We start from the raw sequence: 20,280 nt of genomic DNA on the forward strand, positions 1-20,280 counted from the left end.
AGGAGGGTGGGGACAGCCCTCAAAGGAGGGCAGAGCCTGACTGAGGGGCAGGACACAGGGCAGCATCATGCCTGGGAAGGGACAGGACAGGAGGGTGGGAGAGGGATGGGGACCGGAGGGTTGGCCTGGAGGAGGGACCGGCAGTGGGAGGTGCAGGCTGGGTGCTGTGAAGCCCGTCTGCACCCGCAGCAGTTCCTGCAGGGAACACCCTGGGCATCACCCTGCAGCCAAGAGCAGAGCAGCCCTGGAGCCCTCAGCAGCACTGCCACCATGCTGCTCCACCAGAGCTGGCCCTGGGGGGCTGCAGACCACAAGAGGTGAGTGAGAACCCCGAGGGGGGCACGGGATGGATGGGACAGCCTTGGAGACGGTGGGGAAGGCACTGGGGCAGTCCATGTCCACTGCACTGGCTGGTCCACATGGGTTTGTAGGGATGGGGTGGTGTCCACCTGCCTGTGAGGTGCCACTGCCCATGGGCATGGCTGGACTGCCCCAAAGTGCCACCCCACAACTTGGTGCCCGGCATAGCCCAGATACCCCCTGCCTGGCCATGGTGGTGGTGGTGGGGGGGGGTCTTGTGAGCCAGCTGAAGCCTCAGGCAGGACAGGCAGCGAGCAAAGCTGGCCACAGATCCCTCAGGGAGATATAGGCATGAGAAAGGGGGAAATTGCCCCATTTCATTGCCGGGCTGCTGGGCAGAAGTGGGTACAGCCCTTTAACCCTGTGGCACAAACACCCAGCCCACATCGGTGCTGGGCTCCCCCTGCCCTTTCTGTAGGTCCTGCATCAACAGGCAGCCTTCCAGCTGCCACGTCCCCGTGCTCTGCTCTGCAAGTCCTGCTCCCCCAGCTCCTGCCGTGACTGTCCCTCCTCCTGGCTGACAGCATGCCCCCCACGTGCTCGCAGGACAGCGCTGCCTCTGCCAGGCACTTCCCCATGGTACCCGTGGCATCTGGGCAGGCAGCGCTGGGGAGCCGGGAGCTGCCTGTGCGGAGGCGCTGGGGCTCAGCCCGGCTGTCCCTCGGCGGGTTTGGGAAGCAGCTCCTGCGGGAGGGGGCAGGGGATGCGTGGGAGCGTGCAGGCAGCAGGAAGGAAGCCTGCGCCGAACAATAGGGGGAAATGGAGGAACTGGAAAAAGACCCAGTGGCAGCACAGTCAGCACAGATGGTTTAGTGCGGGAGCCGCATGATTCATGGGAAAAAGGCCCTCGGCGCCCCGCGGGCAGCCCGCGGCTCTGTCCCGGGGATGTGCTGCCAAATCGTTTGGGAATGGGGGTCCCTGGTGGGAGACGAGCCTGGTGGAACACGTCCTTCTGTGTCGATGTGCTGGCAGTGGGGGGTCCGTCCCGGCCGGGGAGGGGTGGAAGGCTGTCCCCCCTCTGCCTGCCCGTGAGTCATGCTGACCTCTCCCATGCCCTCGCCAGCAGTGAGAGAGAGAGATTATGGTTTGGCCCTTCCGGCTGCAGAGCCCTCCCCGAGCCGGCCGGCACAGGAGCTCATCCCCTGGGAGGGGCCGTGCTGCTCCCCCCGTTATCTGCCCGGGACACCCCCGCGGCTGCGCCGGCTCTCGTCCTCCCGCCCAGCCCCGCGCTCGGCACAGCCCGGGATGTCCCAGCGCTCGGCTTCTGCTTGACCACCCGCTCCCCCGTGAGCCCCCGGGCGCTCGGTTCCTGAGCTCAGGGCACGGCCTCGCCGACAACGCGGGGCTAGACCCGGCAACTCCGGGGAGGGGTGGAGAGGCTTGGGCTGAGGAACAACAGGATGCCGGCTCCTTGAGCTGGGAGGTGAGTAACTCCAGGGAGAGCAGGGAGGGGGGAGACCTATGAAAGAAGCATCCTGCGATTCCGCTCACAGGATCTGTGCCCTTCACGGCAGCTGAACCCACCCCCTTTCCTTCCTGCTGCGCCCTCACCCTCTTTCCTCCTTGCACAGATGATGGGCTGAGCATCCCTCACAGAGGCACCCCAGGGCCATGAGCTCCCTGTGCGGCCCTGACTCGGATATCGCAGACTGGCTGGCCACCATCCACTTGGAGAGGTACCGGGATGTCTTCAAGCAGCACGGATACCACGTGGCCAGAGATGCCGCCTCGCTGGACGGGCACCACCTGCAGCAGATCGGCATCACTGCCACCGGGCACCGCAAGAGGATCCTCAACCTGGCACAGCAGACTCGGATGCTGAGTCAATCTCATACAGGACATACAGCAGGAGACATCCCTTTCCGAACCACGGAGGCCTTGGATGCCCCCCAGGAAGGCAAGGATGCCATGAAACCAGAACCAGGAGGGACTACTGACGGCTTTAGGACACAGCAGCGTGTCGCTGCGCCCAGACAGGCATTACCTCTAGGGAAGGACCCTGCTCCTCCCGTCCTGAAGCCGGTCCCCAAGCCGAGGACGGTTTTCCCTCGCTCAAAACCCGAGCAGGGATTAGTGCCCGTGCCACCAGCGCGCTCCACAGTGCCAGCACACGGCCCAGGCAGCGGTGGAGCGCCTGCAGCCTTTGTGGTACTAGAGGGGTTTGTACCGGGGGAGAGCTCCACGGATCTGGAGTGCCCTGAGCCCAGACCAGCCCCACCGGCTGATCCAGGGGCAACCGTGGCCATGGGCGTGATAACATCCCGACTGCAAGCTCGGGAGAGCCCTCGGGAGGAGACACGGCCATCCCCAGCTCCAAATCGTGGACAAACTCTGGAACCGTCAGAGAAATCACCCCCATCCATGCCGTCTGTCCCACCACGGCACAGCCACAGGATCCTGGCAGCTGAGCCCAGCACTGGGAACGTGCAGGAGGGTCACCCCCGCTCCCACCCTCCCCTGCCCTCTGCCCCAGCCAGGAGAGAGCCCTCGCCGTGCCCCAGGGCAGGAGCACGGCAGGGTCGGCTGGAGATGGTGTCCAATGTCATCTACGAAGGACTGGAGCGCCCAGCAGCACCTGCTGAGGACTCAGGAGGGGAGGATGGTCCCCAGGGCGAGGGTCTCGCTCAGCCCCCAGTTCTGTCCCTGCTGGAGCTGACCCAGCCAGATGACAAGCCTGAGTAAGCAGATGCTTCCCCTCGTCCCTGGGAGTGGAGGAGGGGGGAGCAGAGCAGCCAGAGCCAACAATCCAAAGAGGCCCCACCCTCAGGACTCCATCCCACCCCAGAGCCTGTGCCTGCCCTCCTCCAGGTGCCAGACAAAGCCCTTTCCCCACCCTCCCTGTGTCTTCTCCAAAATCTGGATACAGCAGCTGGGATCCCTCTGATATGACAGGGTGGCCCTGGGATGGCTCCTTCTGCCTGTGGGGAGAAGATGCTGCCTTCCTTGCCTCCCCAGCAGCAGGGCTGGAGGTCCCCATCATGGTGAGGGAATGACTGAGCTAGGGTTCTGGGGATGGTTCCTGCTGGGAAATGCCCAGGAGACAGAGCCTGGCAGGTCCCAGGGTGGGGAGGAGAAGGAAGCAAGGAGGGCACTGGGAGCAAGGAGGGGATGCTGCACATCCCAGGGAGCAGTGCTGGGCTCAGCCTGGGTCAGGAGCAGCCTCCAACCAGATGGGGCCTTGCAGGATCCCACCCCAGTCCAGCCCAGTAACCCCTCTCCTGTTTTCCAGCAGTCCCGGCTGGCCCAGCAGGGCCCTGCCCCCCATCCTGCAGAGACCCACCGGCAAGCCAGGTGAGAGCCCCAGGGCACTGGTGAGCATTGGGGAACTCCTGGTGTCCTCAGGAAAGGGAGCAGAGAGGGACATTCACACACCTTGCCTTTCCCCTGCCAAGTGCTCCTGCCTCATTCAGGGACTGGGGTGCCCCACTCCAAGGCAGCGCCCAACCCCACAAGTATTTGGACTGGCATCTCTGTCATGTCATGTGCCCTGGATGTTGGGGTGCACTGTGGGCTCAGGGGGGTCCTGGCTGGTCTCTCCCCTCACCGCAGGCACCACTGACTGCCTTTCCCTCCCACGCCTCCCCACAGAGGTGAACGAGCAGCCCGTCAGCCCCTACAGTGAGACCATCTTTGGACATGTAGCCCCATCGCAGGACCTGAAGGTGAGGGGAGACTGTGGGGATGGTGACTGTTCCCTGCTGTCACTCTGTATCTCACGAGCTACTACAGAGCTGGGAGCTGCAGCTGGTGAGACCGTGGTGCCCAGCAGTGCCTGGTGAAGGTTCTTCCCCCAGAGGGTGGTTGGCACTGAACAGGCTCCCCAGGGCAGCGGGCACAGCCCCAATGCTGCCAGAGCTCCAGGAGGCTTTGGACAACACTCTCAGGGACAGGGTGGGATTGTTGGGGTGGCCTGTGCAGGGCCAGGAGTTGGACCGGATGATCCTTGTGAGTCCCTTCCAGCTCAGCATATTCTGTGGTTCTGTGCTGGGTTGGGGGTCACAGACTGAGCCCCCTGCACTGTGGGCTGGGCAGGAAGAGGAGATCTGGGATGGGAGAGGGCACAGGGAGAGGAGATGTGACTGTTCTCTCCCCACAGGGTGCTGGCATCTCCGCTGGTCAGAGCTATGAGGCAGTGTCCGAGCTGGACCTGGAGCGAGAAGCCTGCAGGTGGGATCACCTCCCCTGGGCTACAGGGGCTGGGCTGGGCTCAGGGTCAGGGGTTTGCATGCCAGGGGACAGGGGACACCTCTGGGGACAACCTGAGAGGAAACGGGGGGTTTTCCCCCACTGTAGAGCTGATCAGAAGTGTCTAGGATCAGGTCAGCAGTCTCCAGGAGAGCTGGTGGGTTTGGAAATGAAAAGGAGTTGCGCTGGTGGGTGGCCCTTGGGGGGACAGTGCTTGGCAACAAACATTGTGGGTGCACAACTGGGGCAGGACCAGTAGTAGTGGACACCGTCACACCCAGAGGAGCCTGGATTTGGCATCTGGGAGTGGGGAAAACACCACAGGGGACAGGGATTACTCATAAATGAGATAGTTCCAAGCTCCAGGTGAAGGAATGTGCAATATCAGAAGGCTCCAGCATCACCAGATCAGCATTTGCTACTCAGTCAACTGGGTTGGACACTGAAATTGTGAGGGGCACCTTTAAAATGCTTTTGAAATGTACTTTCCATAACTCCTGATAGCATCTCAGAAAGAGGAAGGAAAGCTGCTCTTCCCATTTCAGATGGGGAGGGTTCCTTTTCCTGTGTTGCTCAGAGAGGAGGAGGTGAGCTGCAGCTCTGTGTCTTTCAGCTCTGGCCATGGCCTTGCTGGCCAGTGCATCCCCATGGCCCTTTCTGGCCCGGTGTTGGTCCAGCCCATCTCCTGCTCTGGGTGTTTGTCACTGCAGCAGAGCCTGATCCAGTGGCACAGAGCTGACGTAGCCACGAGCGGGGAGCTGCAAACACTTGGGAACAGGAGTTTTGTAAACAGAAATACTAAAAACTCCCATGGAGCCTCTGAACCAGCAGTTCAGAGCAGAGCTGGGCACTGGCGTGTGGGTCACAGTCTCTGTCCAGTGGCTTCCAAGGAGTTGGGATCCAGAATATCCCGAGAGCATTGGTCAGGCACTTGCAGCTGTGGACCCACCAGGGATGTGGCAGCCTGGTCTTGCTGAGAAGAGGCAAGATGTGACTGTCAGCAATGTCAGGGGCAGTGGCTCACAGTTTTTTTTCTCCCAGACTGGGCACAAGGGTGGTTGGGGTATGAGGAGTGTAAGCAGAGACAGAAAAGCTTTTGAAGACCTTTTGCACTGTGCTCAATTCCACATCCAGCTGCTCCAATGCTTTCCTCCCTCAACCAGCCCCACTGGCCCAACCACGATGCCCCAGAGCAGAGCTATGGGCTCCTGCTCAGCTGCTGAGGGGATACTGGTCAGCCCTGATCCTTCTGTGGGACCTCCTGATCCTCCCTTTCAGCACTCGTGTTTCTCCAGTTCAGCCAGTTCTCATCCTGCTGACTGGCAGTTGTTCACTGGGAATAACAGAATTCTCTCCTGCAGCCCATAGATCTGCTTGTTATGGGAAATATTTCCCACTCCCAAACTTCAGAGAGTCCCTTCTTCCCCTTTCTTCTACCTGCAGTAGCTCCTCTCACCCTGGGAGTTTCTGGGGGAGCTTTGTCTGGAACACTCTTGCTCTCTGGGCAGTGCCAGTGTTAGGGGTGGGCACACCACCTCACCAGCAACAAAATATCCTCAGGAAAGAGAAGAGGAATGCAAAATTCCCTGGAAAACTGAGAGCCGAGTCTGAGGATCCAGCAGAGCCTGGAGTTTAGAGTGGGATTTACCTGCTCTGACACTGACCACCTTCATCCAAGCTGTTGATGCTCAGCCCCCTGAAATGCTGTGCATCCCCTGCCCTCTCCAGACATCAGTCTCAGCAGGATAGAGGTGATGGCACAGCAGTGTCTGTGTCAGCCTGGGGAGGTTGAGGGACTGGGTCATACTCACCAGGCACCGTGGTGAGGATGGTGGACTCTACCCTGGTTTGCACTGAGACCCTGCACTGCTTCTGCTCACACCTCAAGGCCATCTTCCCTTCAGGAAAAGAAACACTGGGAATGCTGTGTCCTTGAAGCTTATTCCTTACTTCTCTCCCTCCCTCTCTCCCTCCCTCCAGGTGCCCACTCACAGGTTCATTGACCGTGACCTCCAGTTGCAGTAACCAGATCCAGGATCAGCTCCTTGGTTTCCTCACCAACCAAGCAGGTCCCTTCCCTCCATCACCCAACCTCTGTCCTTCCCCAGATCCCCCACATGAGCATGGACAGAATGAGGTTGCCCCAACTCAGTGCACCTCAGGGATCATCCTCCAGGCTCAGCTGACCTGGAAATACCTTCTCCTGGCTCTGGGGACTCATTTGTCCCTGGGGTTACTTGTCTTCACTGCCTGACACCAGCTGAAAGGGGATATGACCTGGCCTTTGCAGACTTGTTGTTTGGAGGCTTCATCCACCAGCCCTGTCCTTGATGGCAGAGCTGGGTCTTGGTGTGTTCCTGGGGTGTTGAGGGACCCCACTCCAGCCAGACTATGGGCTTTGTTTGTCCCTGGCAGATGCTTCATGTCCTCCAGCTCTTTATAGCTTCACTGGCTGGATGTCATGGCTCAGGAAGGGGCTGTCATGGATTTTATCTGCTCTTTCTCTAGGTCTGTCTCCCCCTCAGCCCTGGCACTCAAGGCTGATGTCTGCCTATGACTCACTGAGTCCTCCAGCTGCCCCGTTGCCTGGCCAGTCCGTCCTGAAGGAGCTGGAGACAAGGCTGGGACTGCAGCCAGATGACTCACCCTGCCAAGGCTCTGTTACGCTAATTAAACAGTAATTTTCCTTGTGCTTTGACCCTCCCAGCCACCCGTGGCCATTTCTTGTCTTTCCTTTGGCTCCAGACACTGGAGCCAAACAGGCTGTTTTCCCTCTCCATCACCTCCTCATCCCATACACCACCCCTTCCACTTCTCCAGAACCAACCTGCAGGTTGGGTGGGTCCAGTCCAGCATCCTTCCAGGCAGACATGCTCCTGTCCCATGTGGATCAGGGATATCTGATGTCTCATGGCCTCACAAGGTGCCTGTCCAGGGCCAAAGCACAGATCCATGCACAGCCTTGGTTCCTAGGATGAGTCAGTGCCCAAAACCAGATGTTGGGAGAATTTGGGGTCCTTCTGCTCTGAAAGCATTTCTAGTCATGGATTTACACTGGAGGCAGTTTCTCATATTCAGTGGGTTTCTGCTTCATAGATTTCTCCTTCTGCAAGGAGGAGTCCCACAGGTCAGCTACCCCTTTCCCATGTGCTTCTGAACCTCACTCCTGCTGGCTTTATCTGATGTCACCCGCGTGCTCTCCTTGTGAACCTGCCCCCAATCACTCATCCTGTCCCCCTGGAGATGCCCAGCCTGCTCAGGTGCTCCTCAGACCGAAGCTGGGACAGGGCATGGACTATCCTTGTTTCCTTTCTTGGAGCCTTTCTTTCATCCTGGCACTGGATTCCACAATGGAATCATGGGTGCTCTCCTGTGGGTGCTGCCGTGTTCTGGCTTCCATGGCTCTCTTCCTGCCCATCACCATTTCACCTGGGCAGCTCCCCTGTGAGCTCCTGGAACTGTCAGGCATTTTCAAGCACATCTTTTCAGGGAGAGAAAAGTGGCTGGCTGAGAGGGCTGATGGGAAGGGGCAGCCTTAGCCCTGGTTTATTTTTATAATTTCCTTTTATTCTTGTGTTTGGAGAGGCTCAGCAGGCCTGGCTGAGGGGTTTAGCATGACTTCCCAAGAAAAGGAGATAGAGATCTTGGATTCCCAATGTACAGAGCTCCACTGGCCCATCTGTCCATCTCAATCACTTTACAAGGCATTTTGGCTGGACACAAGAGCTGGACACAAGGTGTCGTGGCAGAAGGACCTTCACGGTGCCAGGAAGTTTGGAGGGGCAGAGGGAGAGGAGCTGAGAGCCCTGGTAAGGAGGGAGCTGGGATGGGTGTAGAGCAGGGAACAGGACATGGGACTGGGGAGCTGCCTGACTTTGGTTTGCTGCCTGTGAAGGGGGGAAGTAGGTAATGGCAGTGATTTGGAGGTGTGTGGTGTTCCTTGCCATGATATAGGACTGGCTGAGCCTCGGGCTGCTGATGTCCTCATACCCTTGTCCCACCCTGCTCATGGAGATGCAAACACCCACATCCCTGGGTGCCCCGAGCACTCAGGATAGGGTCAGGGGCAGTACGAGGTGTCCCCAGGTGGGATGGTGTTGACCCTGCATGGTGAGCAGCCTGGCTCCCTCACAGGCCCATCTCCCACAGGACAAGCAGTGAGTGCAGCAGCGAGGGACGGAGCGAGAATGAGGAGACCCGGACCCGGCTCATCGACCGCATCGTCCAGAATGACACCGAGGGCTATTCCACCGTGGAGGCACCACAGGCCGAGGGGGCCCCATTCAGCCTTCCAGCCCATCTCTACCCGGATGAGGTCCTGGATGACCTCACCATCTCCCCCTACGCCAGCTTCACGTCGCTCTCCGAGCCCCGGCCCACCATGCTCAGTGGGTGGCTGGACAAGCTTTCCCCCCAGGGGTACGTGGGACAGTCATGGAATCACAGAATGGGTTGGGTTGGAAGGGATCTCAGAGCTCTCTTGCAGATGCTGGCATGTCCCATGATTCTCTCAAAGCTCATCTTGTTCCAAGCCCCTGCCATGGGCAGGGACACCTTCCACTAGACAGGTTGCTCCAAGCCATGTCCAGCCTGCCCTGGAACACTTCCAGGAGTGGGATGAGGCAGCCCCCATAGGTAAAGCCCTCTTGGGTGAGGTGGCCACACTGGGTCACTGTGCTGCTGGGGCATCCAGGCCTCCCCATGGGAGGTGCAGCTTGGGTACCCCAGCTGTGCTGTAAAGGTCTCTGTGCAGCCATCTTTGTGGGAAGGGGGCATCTGTGAGCAGATGTGGGGTCCTTGGGGGGATCATCCCCTTCCCAGCAGTTTTTCTGCTGTCCCAACAGGAACTATGTCTTCCAGAGGCGCTATGTCCGTTTCGATGGGAAGAACCTGATGTACTTCAGCAGCGAGAAGGTACAAAGGGGTGGGATGGGGCAGAGTGGGGAGGCTGCACCATGCCTGGACACCACAGGAGTTGCTATATCCCTGTTTCCTCCTTTTGTCCTTCTGTGAGGAGCCAACAATGCTTTGTCATTACCAGGGTGGAGCAGCCATGGCCCTGATGGCTGGTGGGCTTCAAAAGCAACCTCAGCCATAGGAAGCCCAGGATAGCAAGGGCTATCCCTCTGCCAACGGGGAGCAGGAAAGGGGGGGTTCTGCTGGCTCACAAACCCTGGGGCAGACTGAAAATAGGATGCCAGCCATGGATCTGTCCTTTCCTGAATCCTTGGCTCCCACCTGGCTGTTGGTGCCCCCTGGGCTTGCTATGAGGCAGCACCCAGGGGATGTGGAGGATGTGCCAGGTTATGAGGGTGCCCTGTGGGGAGGGAAAAGGGGGTTAACCCTTCGTGGGGCTCATTGCAGGAGCCCTACCCCAAGGGAGTGATCCCGCTGTCTGTGATTGAGATGGCTCGTTCCAACAAGGACAACAAGTTCCAGGTTGTCACCAGCCATCGGATCTTTGTTTTCCGTGCTGAGAATGAGGGTGAGTGAACATCCAGACCCCCAGTCCCCAAAGAACCATCCCTGCCTCCCTTCTCTGTCCGGAGCATCCCAAGGGCAGCTCTCACCGCATCCCTGCCATGCCTGCCGGGTGCTCTGCTCCATGCCAGGGCTGTTGGGAAGGGCTCAGCCCTTCTCCCTCATACCTGGTCCCCAGCCCAGAGGAATGAGTGGTGCTCCACGCTGCAGAAGAAGGTGATGGACCAGCGCCTGGTGGGGTCCCGACCCCGGCCCGCTAACACCGCTCACTGCCAGAAGTCGGGGACCCTTGAGCTGAAGGGCCAGAAGTCCAAGGTGTTCGCAGCCCTGAGCATGCCTGAGATGTGGCTGTACAAGAGTGAGCAGGTTCGTGGCCAGAGCAGACCCCCAGCTGGCACAGAGGGCTGTGCCAATGGCAGAGGGGATAGGAGGGATGGAGGGAGCTTAGCCAGGGTTGGTGCCGAAGAAGGAGCACACAAGAAAAGGATGGACAGAAAAAAGGGAATAGCAGGGCCGGAAGATGGAGATCCTGCACAGGGCAGCAGTATTGGATACCAGCAGTGACCCCCCCCTCCTCATCTCCTCACTGTCACCAAATTATCATCATGTCTGCTGGGTGCTTTGGTCTTAGTCATACCAAGGCATCCCAATCCATCACAAGGTAGGTGTATCACTGAGCACAGAATTAGCAGCAAACACACCTGCTGCTCCACAGGAAGCAGCAGGTCACTGTCAACTCACAACCTGCTGCTGCCCACGGAACCCCCACTTCCTTCCTGCTGAATTTTCTCAGCTTTCCGGGTTTTTTTCTATCACCTCTTTTCCAGGTTACCCAGTAATCAACATCAACTCTGAGGGTTTGGCTCAGGTTGATACTTATTTTATGAATGTCCCTGACTCAAATCCTGAAAACAGAAGGACCTGGATGGCCAGGTTTCAGGGGCTGTGGGCAAAACCTGCATTTCATCTGAAGGCATAATGTATTTGCAGGGTGCTTTATGTCAGCCCACGTGAGGTGGCTGAGAGACGTGGCAGGGTCTTGTCCAGGCAAAGCAGGGATGGGATCATGGGGGTGCCGGAGGCAGCTCCGTGTCAGGAGTGGTGTGTCCACCACAACTGTGGCACTGCAGGACCAACACCGGTGTCACTCTGAATTGCAGTTCTTCAAAATGGGCATTGGCATGTTCTTCATTGAGATGCGTGGCTCCACCATCCGTGAAGCCAAGAACCGCAACTTTGAGCTCATCACCCCCTCCAAAACATTCAGGTATCCCTGGCATCCAAGTGGGATGAGGTGGGAGGAGCAGCCAGGTGCCAGACCTGGGTGCTGGTTGCTGCAGTGCCCTGAGTTCTGGCTGTGCTGGTGCCCACAGCTTTGTGGCGGAGTCAGATCGGGAGAAACGGGAGTGGATGGAGGCGCTGCAAGAGGCCATCGCTGAGATGCTCTACGACTATGAGGTGGCAGAGAAGATCTGGTCCAACAAAGCCAACAAATTCTGTGCAGACTGCTGGGCTCAGAGTCCCGACTGGGCATCCATCAACCTCTGCGTGGTCATCTGCAAACAGTGTGCAGGTGGGGACATCTCCCCAGGGGGCACATGGTAGCCTGCTTGGGCAGGCAGGTGATGGCTGGAGTATGGGCACAACTTGGGTCCCACTTCCCTGGCAGGATCAAGGGGTGCTCACTCTCCTGCTCCCCACAGGTCAGCACCGCAGCCTGGGCTCCAACATTTCCAAGGTGCAAAGCCTGAAGCTGGACACCAGCGTCTGGTCCAATGAAATTGTACAGGTAGAGGCACTCAGGGCAGGGCCCTGGGGCCGGCATGGTGTGCTCAGGGGCCAGGTTGCTCCTCTAGTGGGGCAGCAGCCACATGGTCTTTGTTGGGGTGCAGGAACACTGGGAATCCTGCTCCTCCCACTGGCCCTAGTGCTCACCATGACCACATGGCTCTCCTCAGCTCTTCATCATGCTGGGAAATGACCGAGCCAACCGATTCTGGGCTGCTCGGCTCCCGGTGAGCGAGGCCATCTACCCGGACAGCAGCGCCGAGCAGAGACGGGAATTCATCTCCCGCAAGTACCGGGAGGGTCGGTACCGCCTGCCCCATCCCCACTGCACCACCCAGGAGGACGTGCTCCAGGTAGGGGCCACCTTGGGGTAGTGGGGTGCTGGGAACCATCCCAGAGCTCCTGGTTTGAGATACCAATGCCTTCTGCCTGGCTGCGTGTGGTCACACCATCGTACCAGGCATATCTTGGGAGGTTGTACCCCAGTTTGCCTGCCTTCAAACATCCCTGGGAGTGGTCTGGGGTCTCCATGAGCCAGGACATGGTCCCTAAAGGCACTGTCTCATCCCAGGCGCTGTGCACTGCAGTGGCAGGACCAACCCTTCTCAAGACCATCCTGCAGTTCTTCTCATCCTCAGAGGCTGGTCTGGCGTCTGACCCTGCTGCCAGCGAGGTGGTCCCAGGGGTTGACCTTTGGTGGGGATTGGAGAGCAAAAGGCACAGGAACCTATCGGGTAATGAGGACCCTTGAGCCCCATCTGTGATGGGGAAGCTTCCTTCTTGCCATTGGCCCTGTCCCCTTTAGCACACCCCAAGGCTGGGAACATCATCAGGTGCTGAGGCTCCCCAGGGACCCCGTCTGGGACTCTCTTTTAGGATGGGGCAAGGCAGCGGTTCCTCTGGAGCCCCTTTTCAGGGAACCCCATGCCTGGCACACCCCCTTGCCCACACCTCCATGAGTGGGGTCTCCCAACCCCTCTGGTACCCACAATTTGGTGGGTGTCTGCTCCCACCCCACTTTCAGTGCCGTGTCCCACAGGGAGCCCCCTCACACGGGAACCGGGTCCAGAGGGCGTCTACAATGAGATTACACAGCCAGTGACACACAGTGGGTATCTGCATCGGGCCACGGGCCCCCCAAAGCTCCCAGGTGCCAAGAAGAGCAAAGAGGGTGAGTGTGCACAGGAGGGCATCCAGGGGGTGCCCGTCGCAGTGCCACTGACCCCATGTTCCCACAGACTTCCAGCGCACGTGGTGCTCCCTGGAGAGATCCCTGCTCCTCTTTGAGACAGAGAAATGCACTGAGCCCCTGGGCCACATTGAGAGTCGGGACCTTCTCTCCTTGGGTGTCAGTAGAACCCAGGCACTCACCAGCCCCTGCCCCACTGAAAGGTACCCCCAGCTGTGCCCCCACCACATGCCCAGAGAGCCTGTGGGCACACAGAGGGCTTTGCTCCTGCTGGATACGATGGTCTGCTCCGGCTCTGGGTGCAGAGTCGGGGTAGGGGCTGGCCTGATGGGCTGGTTCATCCTCTGCAGGTTTCACTTCACTCTCGAGCTGTTCCTCGCTGGGGAAAAAGTGCAGCAGCTGGGAACTGATGGGCCTGAAACACTGCAGGCTTGGGCCAGTGCCATTGGCAAGGTGAGACAGCCCCAGCCCTGGCACCCCGCTGTGTTCCCAGGATCTGTCCTCACTTCCCTGTTGTGATTCCTCCCATGCTCTTGATCTGCTGTGGGAAGCACCCTCCTCCCTTTCCAGGGGGTCCCATCCTCACTGGTGACTTGCCCCCTCCTTATGGGAGTCAGCACTCTGGGGTTGAGCCCTGAATTCACCGAGCTCATTTCTTGCTTCCTCCCACAGTGGTTCACACCCGTGAGCTGTCACTGCCTGCTGGGCTACGAGTTCCAGCGTGTGGGCCAGCTGCGCTACAAGTGCATGCTCAACCCTGAGAGGTGGCAGCAGGCCTTCTTCATCCTCCAGAAAGCTCACCTCTTCATCTGCCCCACCAAGGAGGATGGGGCTGAGGACAGCATCAATCTCCGGCGACTGCAGGAGCTCAGTGAGTGCTGTCACAGCCTGGCACAGGCACTGCGTGGTGGGTGGCCGTGCACGGCTCTGAGCCTTCCACCTCTCATTCCAATGCAGGTCTGGTTTCCTCCACGGAGACTCCAGACAAGAAGGAGATGCTGATCCTAGTGGAGATGGGGAGGTGAGTTCTGGCTGTGGGAATGATGGGGAATGAGCCAACAAGTCCAGTAGGCTGCCCGGGGCAGAGCCACTTACGCGTGGGTCGATGCTGATCCAAACCCCATGGTGGGAATGCTACTGGGACAATGGTCAGACAGTGCAGAGGTCACTCCAGCCCAGGTCTCTTGATGGGGTAGCATATCCCTCGGCTCAGCCTGGTTGTGCCTTGCTACCTGCCCCATGCAGGAGGGGATAACCTGCCCCTCCAGCAATGTTCATTCCCTCTTTTCTGCCTTGTTGTTCTCAGGACGTTTTACCTGCAGGGATTGTCACGGGTGGACTCGGCAGCATGGTACACAGACATCCAGGCCTCGGCAGGGGGCCGGGGCAACGCACTGCGGGACCAGCAGCTGAGCCGGGGAGACATCCCCATCATCGTGGACAGCTGCATTGCCTTCATCACCCAGTACGGTGAGCACGGCGCGGCTGGAACAGCCCCCAACACACTGCAGTGGCCACCAGCCCCACTAGGGATTATCTGAGCAGGACTGAGCCCCTGTGACCCCCATGTCCCCAGGGCTGCGGCATGAGGGGATTTACCGCAAGAACGGAGCCAAGTCCCGGATCAAGGTACTGATGGAGGAGTTCCGGCGGGACGCACGCAATGTCAAGCTGCGCATCAACGACAACTTCATCGAGGATGTCACTGATGTCCTGAAGAGGTTCTTCCGCGAGCTGGAAGATCCCATCTTCACCCTGGAGCTGCACCCGCAGTGGAAGGAGGCTGCAGGTACCTCCTTCACCCGACGCTGCTCCCACGCTGGACCACCTGCCAGGGTTCCCTGGAGCTAATGTCCCTCGGGGCAAGATCCTGGTGCCAACCCTGGTCATCGCTGTATCATCTGGATCTACTGGTCTCAGGATTGATCCATGACATGGGTTCCTCCCTCCAGAAATCTCCTCGAAGCCCCAGCGCCTGGAGCGGTACAAGGAGCTCATCCATCGCCTGCCCCGCCTCAACCACAAGACGCTGGCTGCGCTCATTGGGCACCTCTACCGGTCAGTGGGCCACCTCACTGCAGGGTCCCCTGGTCCAGCCAGGGTCTCCAAGAGCAATCAGCATTGTGGGGTCTCCCTGCTTCCCAGGGAATGCTGCCTTCCAACCCTGAGAGACAGGAGGAGCCCCATGCCTGTGCCCTGTCACGCCAGCCCCCTCGATGGTGCTGGAACATGCTACTCTTGGACACCTTGAATGTTCCCAAAGGCATCCTGCAGCAAGGGGGTTGCTAGTCCCAAACAGGAGGTTTGGGACTAGGGGACACCCCCATGTGGGATGTAGACTTCACCCAGTGCCCAAAACAGAACACTAAATTCCCATATCTGACTCAGAGTCTGAGGTGGGGCTCTTGTCTGGTTTGATGGCAGTGGGAAGTTCTCATAACAGGAACTGCCTGGCTTCAAGTTCCCATTGCTGGGGGGCTGGGTAGGTTCGAGTAGTTTTTCAGGAGAATTTATATGAGGTAGAGGAGGGTGGCTGGGGCTGAAACCCCATCCAGAGTGGGACCAGCCCCTCACCTCTGTGCTCCTTGTCCCAGGGTGCAGAAATGTGCAGACCTCAACCAGATGAGCACCAAGAACCTGTCGCTGCTCTTCGCACCCAGCCTCTTCCAGACCGACGGCAAAGGGGAGCACGAGGTCAAGGTGATGGAAGATCTCATTGACAACTACGTCAGCATCTTCAATGTAAGGAGGGGCCTGCCAGCCCCCTACACCTCCCGTTGCATCCCTCGACACTTCCCATCTCTGCCTCCCCTGCATTCCTCCATCCCAGCCTTGCGTCCTCCGTATGCTGCTCCACATTGACCCTGTGCATCCTTGCTCTGGCAGATTGATGAGGACCAGGTATCCCAGATGGATCTGGAGAACAGCCTGATCACCACCTGGAAGGACACCCAGGTACTAGGGATGTGCTTGCTGGCCCCCACCACACCAGGGACCCCTGGACTTGTGGGATTGACTGGAGGGTGGGGACACTCCCAGCTGCCCACCCTGGGTCCCCACTGTCCCACACCACATATTTGAGAAAGGACCTTCCCCACTTGTCTTCCCTTTGCCCATCACCTTGAGGCTCCTGCCCAGGAGAGAAGCAGCCCCAGCTTCTTAAGACACCATCACCAGTCTCTGAGGTGATGGGATGTGCTCAGAACCCATGCCAGCATGGCACCAACACCAGTCACTCTTCCCCAGCTCTCACAGGCAGGGGACCTCATCATAGAGGTTTACCTGGAGCAGAAGCTGCCTGACTGCTGTGTCACCCTGAAGGTGAGTCGCAAAGGAGGGCTGTGCCAGGGGAAGCGAGGAGGGACTCAGGCTCTGAGTGCAGCCTGTCCCTGGGACCCATCCTGCCACCACCCACCGCAGCTCCCTGTGTGTCTGGCCCCAGGTGTCCCCCACGATGACGGCGGAGGAACTCACCAACCAGGTGCTGGAGATGCGCAATGTGGCAGCCAGCCTGGACATCTGGCTGACCTTCGAGGCTCTGGAGAACGGGGAGCTGGGTGAGCGTGGTGGGATGGCACGGGGGGGATACCCCTGGCATGGCCGGGCTGGTGGGAAGGAGGTGTGGGGTATGGGGAGGAGGCTTGTGCTGGTGGCAGGGGGGAAGTGGACTGACACAGGGAAGGGGGCAGAGAGATGAGAGTGTCCCTGCATCCCCAGAGAGGCCCCTGCACCCCAAGGAAAAGGTGCTGGAGCAAGCTTTGGAGTGGTGCAAACTCCCAAAGCCCAGCACTGCGTACCTGCTGGTGAGGAAGGTCCCCATTGGCGAGGGCAGCTGTCTATTCACAGGTAAGGCAGTCACAAAGGGTCCCAGTCCCCTGGACTGTCCCCAGAGAGGGACAGCTCTGCCTGAGCTTCCCCTTGCCTTGGCCACTGTGCTGTAGCCATCAGGCTCACATCCCTGAGACCCACAGTGGGATCCTCCTGCCCCTCCCAGCCTCCCTGACCCCCATCTCCTCCCACTGGGCAGGTGTCAAGCGTGAGAGCCCCAAGTGTGGGCTGCTGAAATGCCGTGAGGAGCCCCCCAGGCTGCTGGGGAACAAGTTCCAGGAGCGCTACTTTGTGATTCGAGACCGGAGGCTGCTGCTGCTCAAGGAGAAGAGGGTACCCAGGGGACAGGCCTGCACCCTGAGGGCGGGAGGAGAGACAGGGAGAGGGAACCTGGGGACAACGGCGGCATGGTGGTGGCTGTCCTCCTGGCAGGGAGGCTGGCACCAAGCTGGGTTGACCCATTGGATTTCCCTCCCCAGAGTTCCAAACCGGAGCGTGAGTGGCCCCTGGATGCAGCCAAGGTTTACATGGGCATTAAGAAGAAGTTGAAGCCACCAGCCCAGTAAGTGGGACCTTCCCTGGCCATGGCACTGGGGCATGAATTCCTCAACCTCTGTACCTGGCACATGAACTCACCTGCTAGGAGCATGCCAGGCTCCACCTGGATCCAAAGCTGTGACAAATCTGGGCCTGTGGGACCACTGCCCACAGCTCTTGGGCTGTGTCTGAGTTTGGCACTGCTGCCCCATGGTCCGTCTCTTCCTTTCCCAGGTGGGGTTTCACACTGACCCTGGACAGGCAGCAGCTGTGAGTATCTGCCTCTGCCATCCTGGGGCTGGAGGGATCTCAAGATCTGTCCCCGGTGTTAGTGGGATTGGGACAGCCAGGGACAGTGCTACAGGGCCCTGGGGTCTGGCAGAGCTGGGGCACGCCAGAGCCAGAGTGGTGGGGCCACAAGCTCCCTGGTGCAAGGTGGGAACCAGGCTCCAGGGGTAATCCATCTCCCTACTGCACACCCTCCCCACCTCCCCATCCCCACCAGCACCCCTAGGAGATGCTGGGTGCCCAATGAGCTCTCACCTTGCCCTGAAGCAGCAATTTGGGCATGCAATGAGTTTCAGAGGTGCAGCTCCACGGAGTGTAGCTGTGCCTGACAGCCCCAGGCTCACAGACAAGGTGACAAGGGCACACGGGTCCCACTGGCCCTGCTCTCTGGCAGCTTCTCCGCTGTCTCCTCTGCAGGTGCCTGGTGTGCTCGGGGCAGGCTGAGCTGTGGGACTGGACCACCAGCATTCTCAAGGCTCAGGTGGGTGCAGGGTTGTCTGTGCCACCCAGATGGGCAGGGCTGGGATGGGGCTGGTAGGGTAGCCTGGCCTGACCCCTCTGCCTACCCTGTCCCTGTGCACAGCACGACGACCGGCACCCCGTGATCCTGCGCCGACACTCGTCCTCCGACCTCGCCAAGCAGAAGTTTGGCACGATGCCATTGGTGCCCCTGCATGGGGACAGCACCGATGCCACCATGCTCTCTGCCAATCAGACCCTGGTAAAGCCCCCGCAGCTCCCCCTGCCCATGGGTGCTCCTGCACCCACCCAGGTCCTTGCACCCATCCCAAGACTGCGTGCCCATGAGGCAGGTGTGTGCTGCCTGGCACCACTGGGTGCTGCGGGTGTGTGTCCCTGTCCTCAGCAGTGTGTGTGCTGTGTGCTGTGTGCTGTGCTCGTATCCGTGGCAGCTCTCAGTGCCTGCAGACCCCATATGGGGGGTGCTGCACCCCACTGCCCATCCTCTGCCTGCTGAGGCCCCGTGGCCCTGCCCTGTGCCCTCTGTGCTTACCTGTGCCCATCTGCTCTGTTTCCAGCACCGCCTGCACACACGAAGGACTTTGTCCATGTTCTTTGTAAGTACCTGCACATGTGTAGTATGTCCGTGGCTGGCTTTGCACTGTTCCTGCTGGCTACAGCAGCCAGAGCTCACCTACAGCATCCCCCCTATGCCCAGGCCATCCTGCATGTGCTGTGTGGTGGAGGGGGTGCCCATTGCTCTCCATGTCCTGCACCTGGGGATGGGGTCCCTGCATGGTCCCACTGTAGGCAAGCAAGACCACAACAGTCCAGCCCAGTTCCCAGAGCCTCTCTCACTGGGCACACCTTGCCCAGAGGGAATCAGCGTAATAAATGCAAGGTAACAGGTTTGGGTCCTCCTCCTCCTCAGGTTATTGCTGAACTTCACCTCACTTGGCTTTGTGCTCTACATGGGCATCCACCTGACCTCCCCACCCCAGACCCTCTCTGCCAAGGGGTGCTGGGCTGGTGGCATGGACCGTGCCTTGGCGAGGACCAAAATGCTCCCTCTCCATCAGTGATGGGGAGGAAAGGGGCAGCAGTGCCTGAGCCAAGAGACCTGGTGGAGGGTGGGTCCTCCATGGACATCGGGCCCCTGGTGAGGGGCAAAGCTTTCCAGGCAGTGCCCGAGTACAGGGAGGGCAAGGTGAGGGGGGACGGAGGGGTCTAGCTGAGCAGTGTGGACAGTGCCCCTCACCCTGATCCCATGCCCTCCCCAGCCCATGAAGATTCACCAGGACTCCCTGGAGGAGCAGCAGGAGAAGGAGGTGGATGCTGATCCCGTCTACGAGGAGGTGGGGAATTTCCCTGAGCTGTCTGCGCTGGACCTGGGGCAGGGGCTGCTGGCAGACCTGTCAGCCATGCCGCCCGTGGACAGGTCCAAGAAACCAACCCCATTCCCTGAGCAGCCCCCAGCCACCCCACTGCGCTCCTCACTGCCTGCCAGCCCGGCCCAGAGGGTGACAGGTCCCTCTGTCACCAAAGCCGTGTCCCTTGAAAGGGGCTTGAACCTGGACAGAGGCAAAGCTCCGACCCAGGGGCTCAGACCCACCAAAACAGCCTCTCTGGAGAGGAATGTGGAGCCTTCCCTGGCGCTGGGCAGGGACTGGGAGCAGGCAGCCACACCAGGGAGCAGTCCTGGACCAGAGAGCTCTCTGGAACTGCCCAGGAAGAGGAGCCTGCAGCCTCCCTCGCCCATCAATGACAAACTCATCCAGGAGCTCAGCAGCATCATCCTCAGGAAGAACGATGGCCAAACCCCAGGGCCGGGCCAGCCGGTGACGTGACCCATGACCCACCACGCCAAAGGGGCAGCCACTGACGTGGATGGCAGCAATGATGGGTCCCCCACACTCCCTCATCACAGATCCACACTCTCCTCCTCCTTATACTGGAGTCGGGTAAGGATCGGAAACTGGTGACCGCCAAGGGACTAGTGGGGACCAGGATGCTGAGCTGTGATGTCCCCTCCTGGGAGGGCTGCCACACGTGCTCTCTCGCTTATGAGTGGCACATCTGTCATGGAGCCCAGCACCGAGGGAAGCAAGTAAAATGGAAAATAAAAGTGGAAACGTGTGCCTGCATGTTTTGGCAGCACTGCACCG

The 20,280-nt window shown here is 59.6% G+C and overlaps 1 protein-coding gene across 6 annotated transcripts; it reads left to right on the top strand.

Moving 5' to 3' along the window:
• Window positions 1–174: 174 nt before the first annotated feature.
• ARAP3 (ArfGAP with RhoGAP domain, ankyrin repeat and PH domain 3) lies at window positions 175–20,259 on the top strand. Of its 6 annotated transcripts, none has more exons than XM_050312308.1 (34): window positions 175–317; window positions 1,932–3,038; window positions 3,590–3,651; window positions 3,949–4,022; window positions 4,457–4,527; window positions 8,680–8,964; window positions 9,390–9,459; window positions 9,910–10,030; window positions 10,205–10,392; window positions 11,187–11,293; window positions 11,400–11,599; window positions 11,730–11,815; window positions 11,985–12,167; window positions 12,386–12,548; window positions 12,854–12,985; window positions 13,053–13,206; window positions 13,354–13,456; window positions 13,676–13,874; window positions 13,961–14,024; window positions 14,310–14,473; window positions 14,580–14,792; window positions 14,956–15,061; window positions 15,598–15,745; window positions 15,890–15,958; window positions 16,250–16,324; window positions 16,446–16,560; window positions 16,721–16,849; window positions 17,031–17,164; window positions 17,311–17,393; window positions 17,603–17,638; window positions 18,074–18,137; window positions 18,240–18,377; window positions 18,694–18,732; window positions 19,396–20,259. In XM_050312308.1, the coding sequence occupies exons 2-34, from the start codon at window positions 1,972–1,974 to the stop codon at window positions 19,960–19,962; spliced, it is 5,409 nt and encodes a 1,802-aa protein (XP_050168265.1). In that variant the 5' UTR covers window positions 175–317; window positions 1,932–1,971; the 3' UTR covers window positions 19,963–20,259. The 6 variants fall into 6 exon arrangements, with proteins under 6 accessions (XP_050168265.1, XP_050168268.1, XP_050168267.1 ...); XM_050312311.1 differs by having other exon boundaries at window positions 8,695–8,964; XM_050312310.1 differs by having other exon boundaries at window positions 3,593–3,651.
• The last annotated feature ends 21 nt before the right edge of the window (window positions 20,260–20,280 follow it).

The sequence above is a fragment of the Myiozetetes cayanensis genome, unplaced genomic scaffold, assembly GCF_022539395.1.
Source record: "Myiozetetes cayanensis isolate MyiCay16 unplaced genomic scaffold, myiCay2020 scf17, whole genome shotgun sequence".
Classification (NCBI taxonomy): domain Eukaryota; kingdom Metazoa; phylum Chordata; class Aves; order Passeriformes; family Tyrannidae; genus Myiozetetes; species Myiozetetes cayanensis.

Bases quoted from the DNA above. Each gene is read 5' to 3' on its own strand.
- ARAP3 (XM_050312308.1), top strand. From the start codon at position 1,972: ATGAGCTCCCTGTGCGGCCCTGACTCGGATATCGCAGACTGGCTGGCC. The intron at 4,528-8,679 runs GTGGGATCACCT...GCTCCCTCACAG, and splicing joins CTGGAGCGAGAAGCCTGCAG to GCCCATCTCCCACAGGACAA. The intron at 15,062-15,597 runs GTCAGTGGGCCA...TCCTTGTCCCAG, and splicing joins CTCATTGGGCACCTCTACCG to GGTGCAGAAATGTGCAGACC.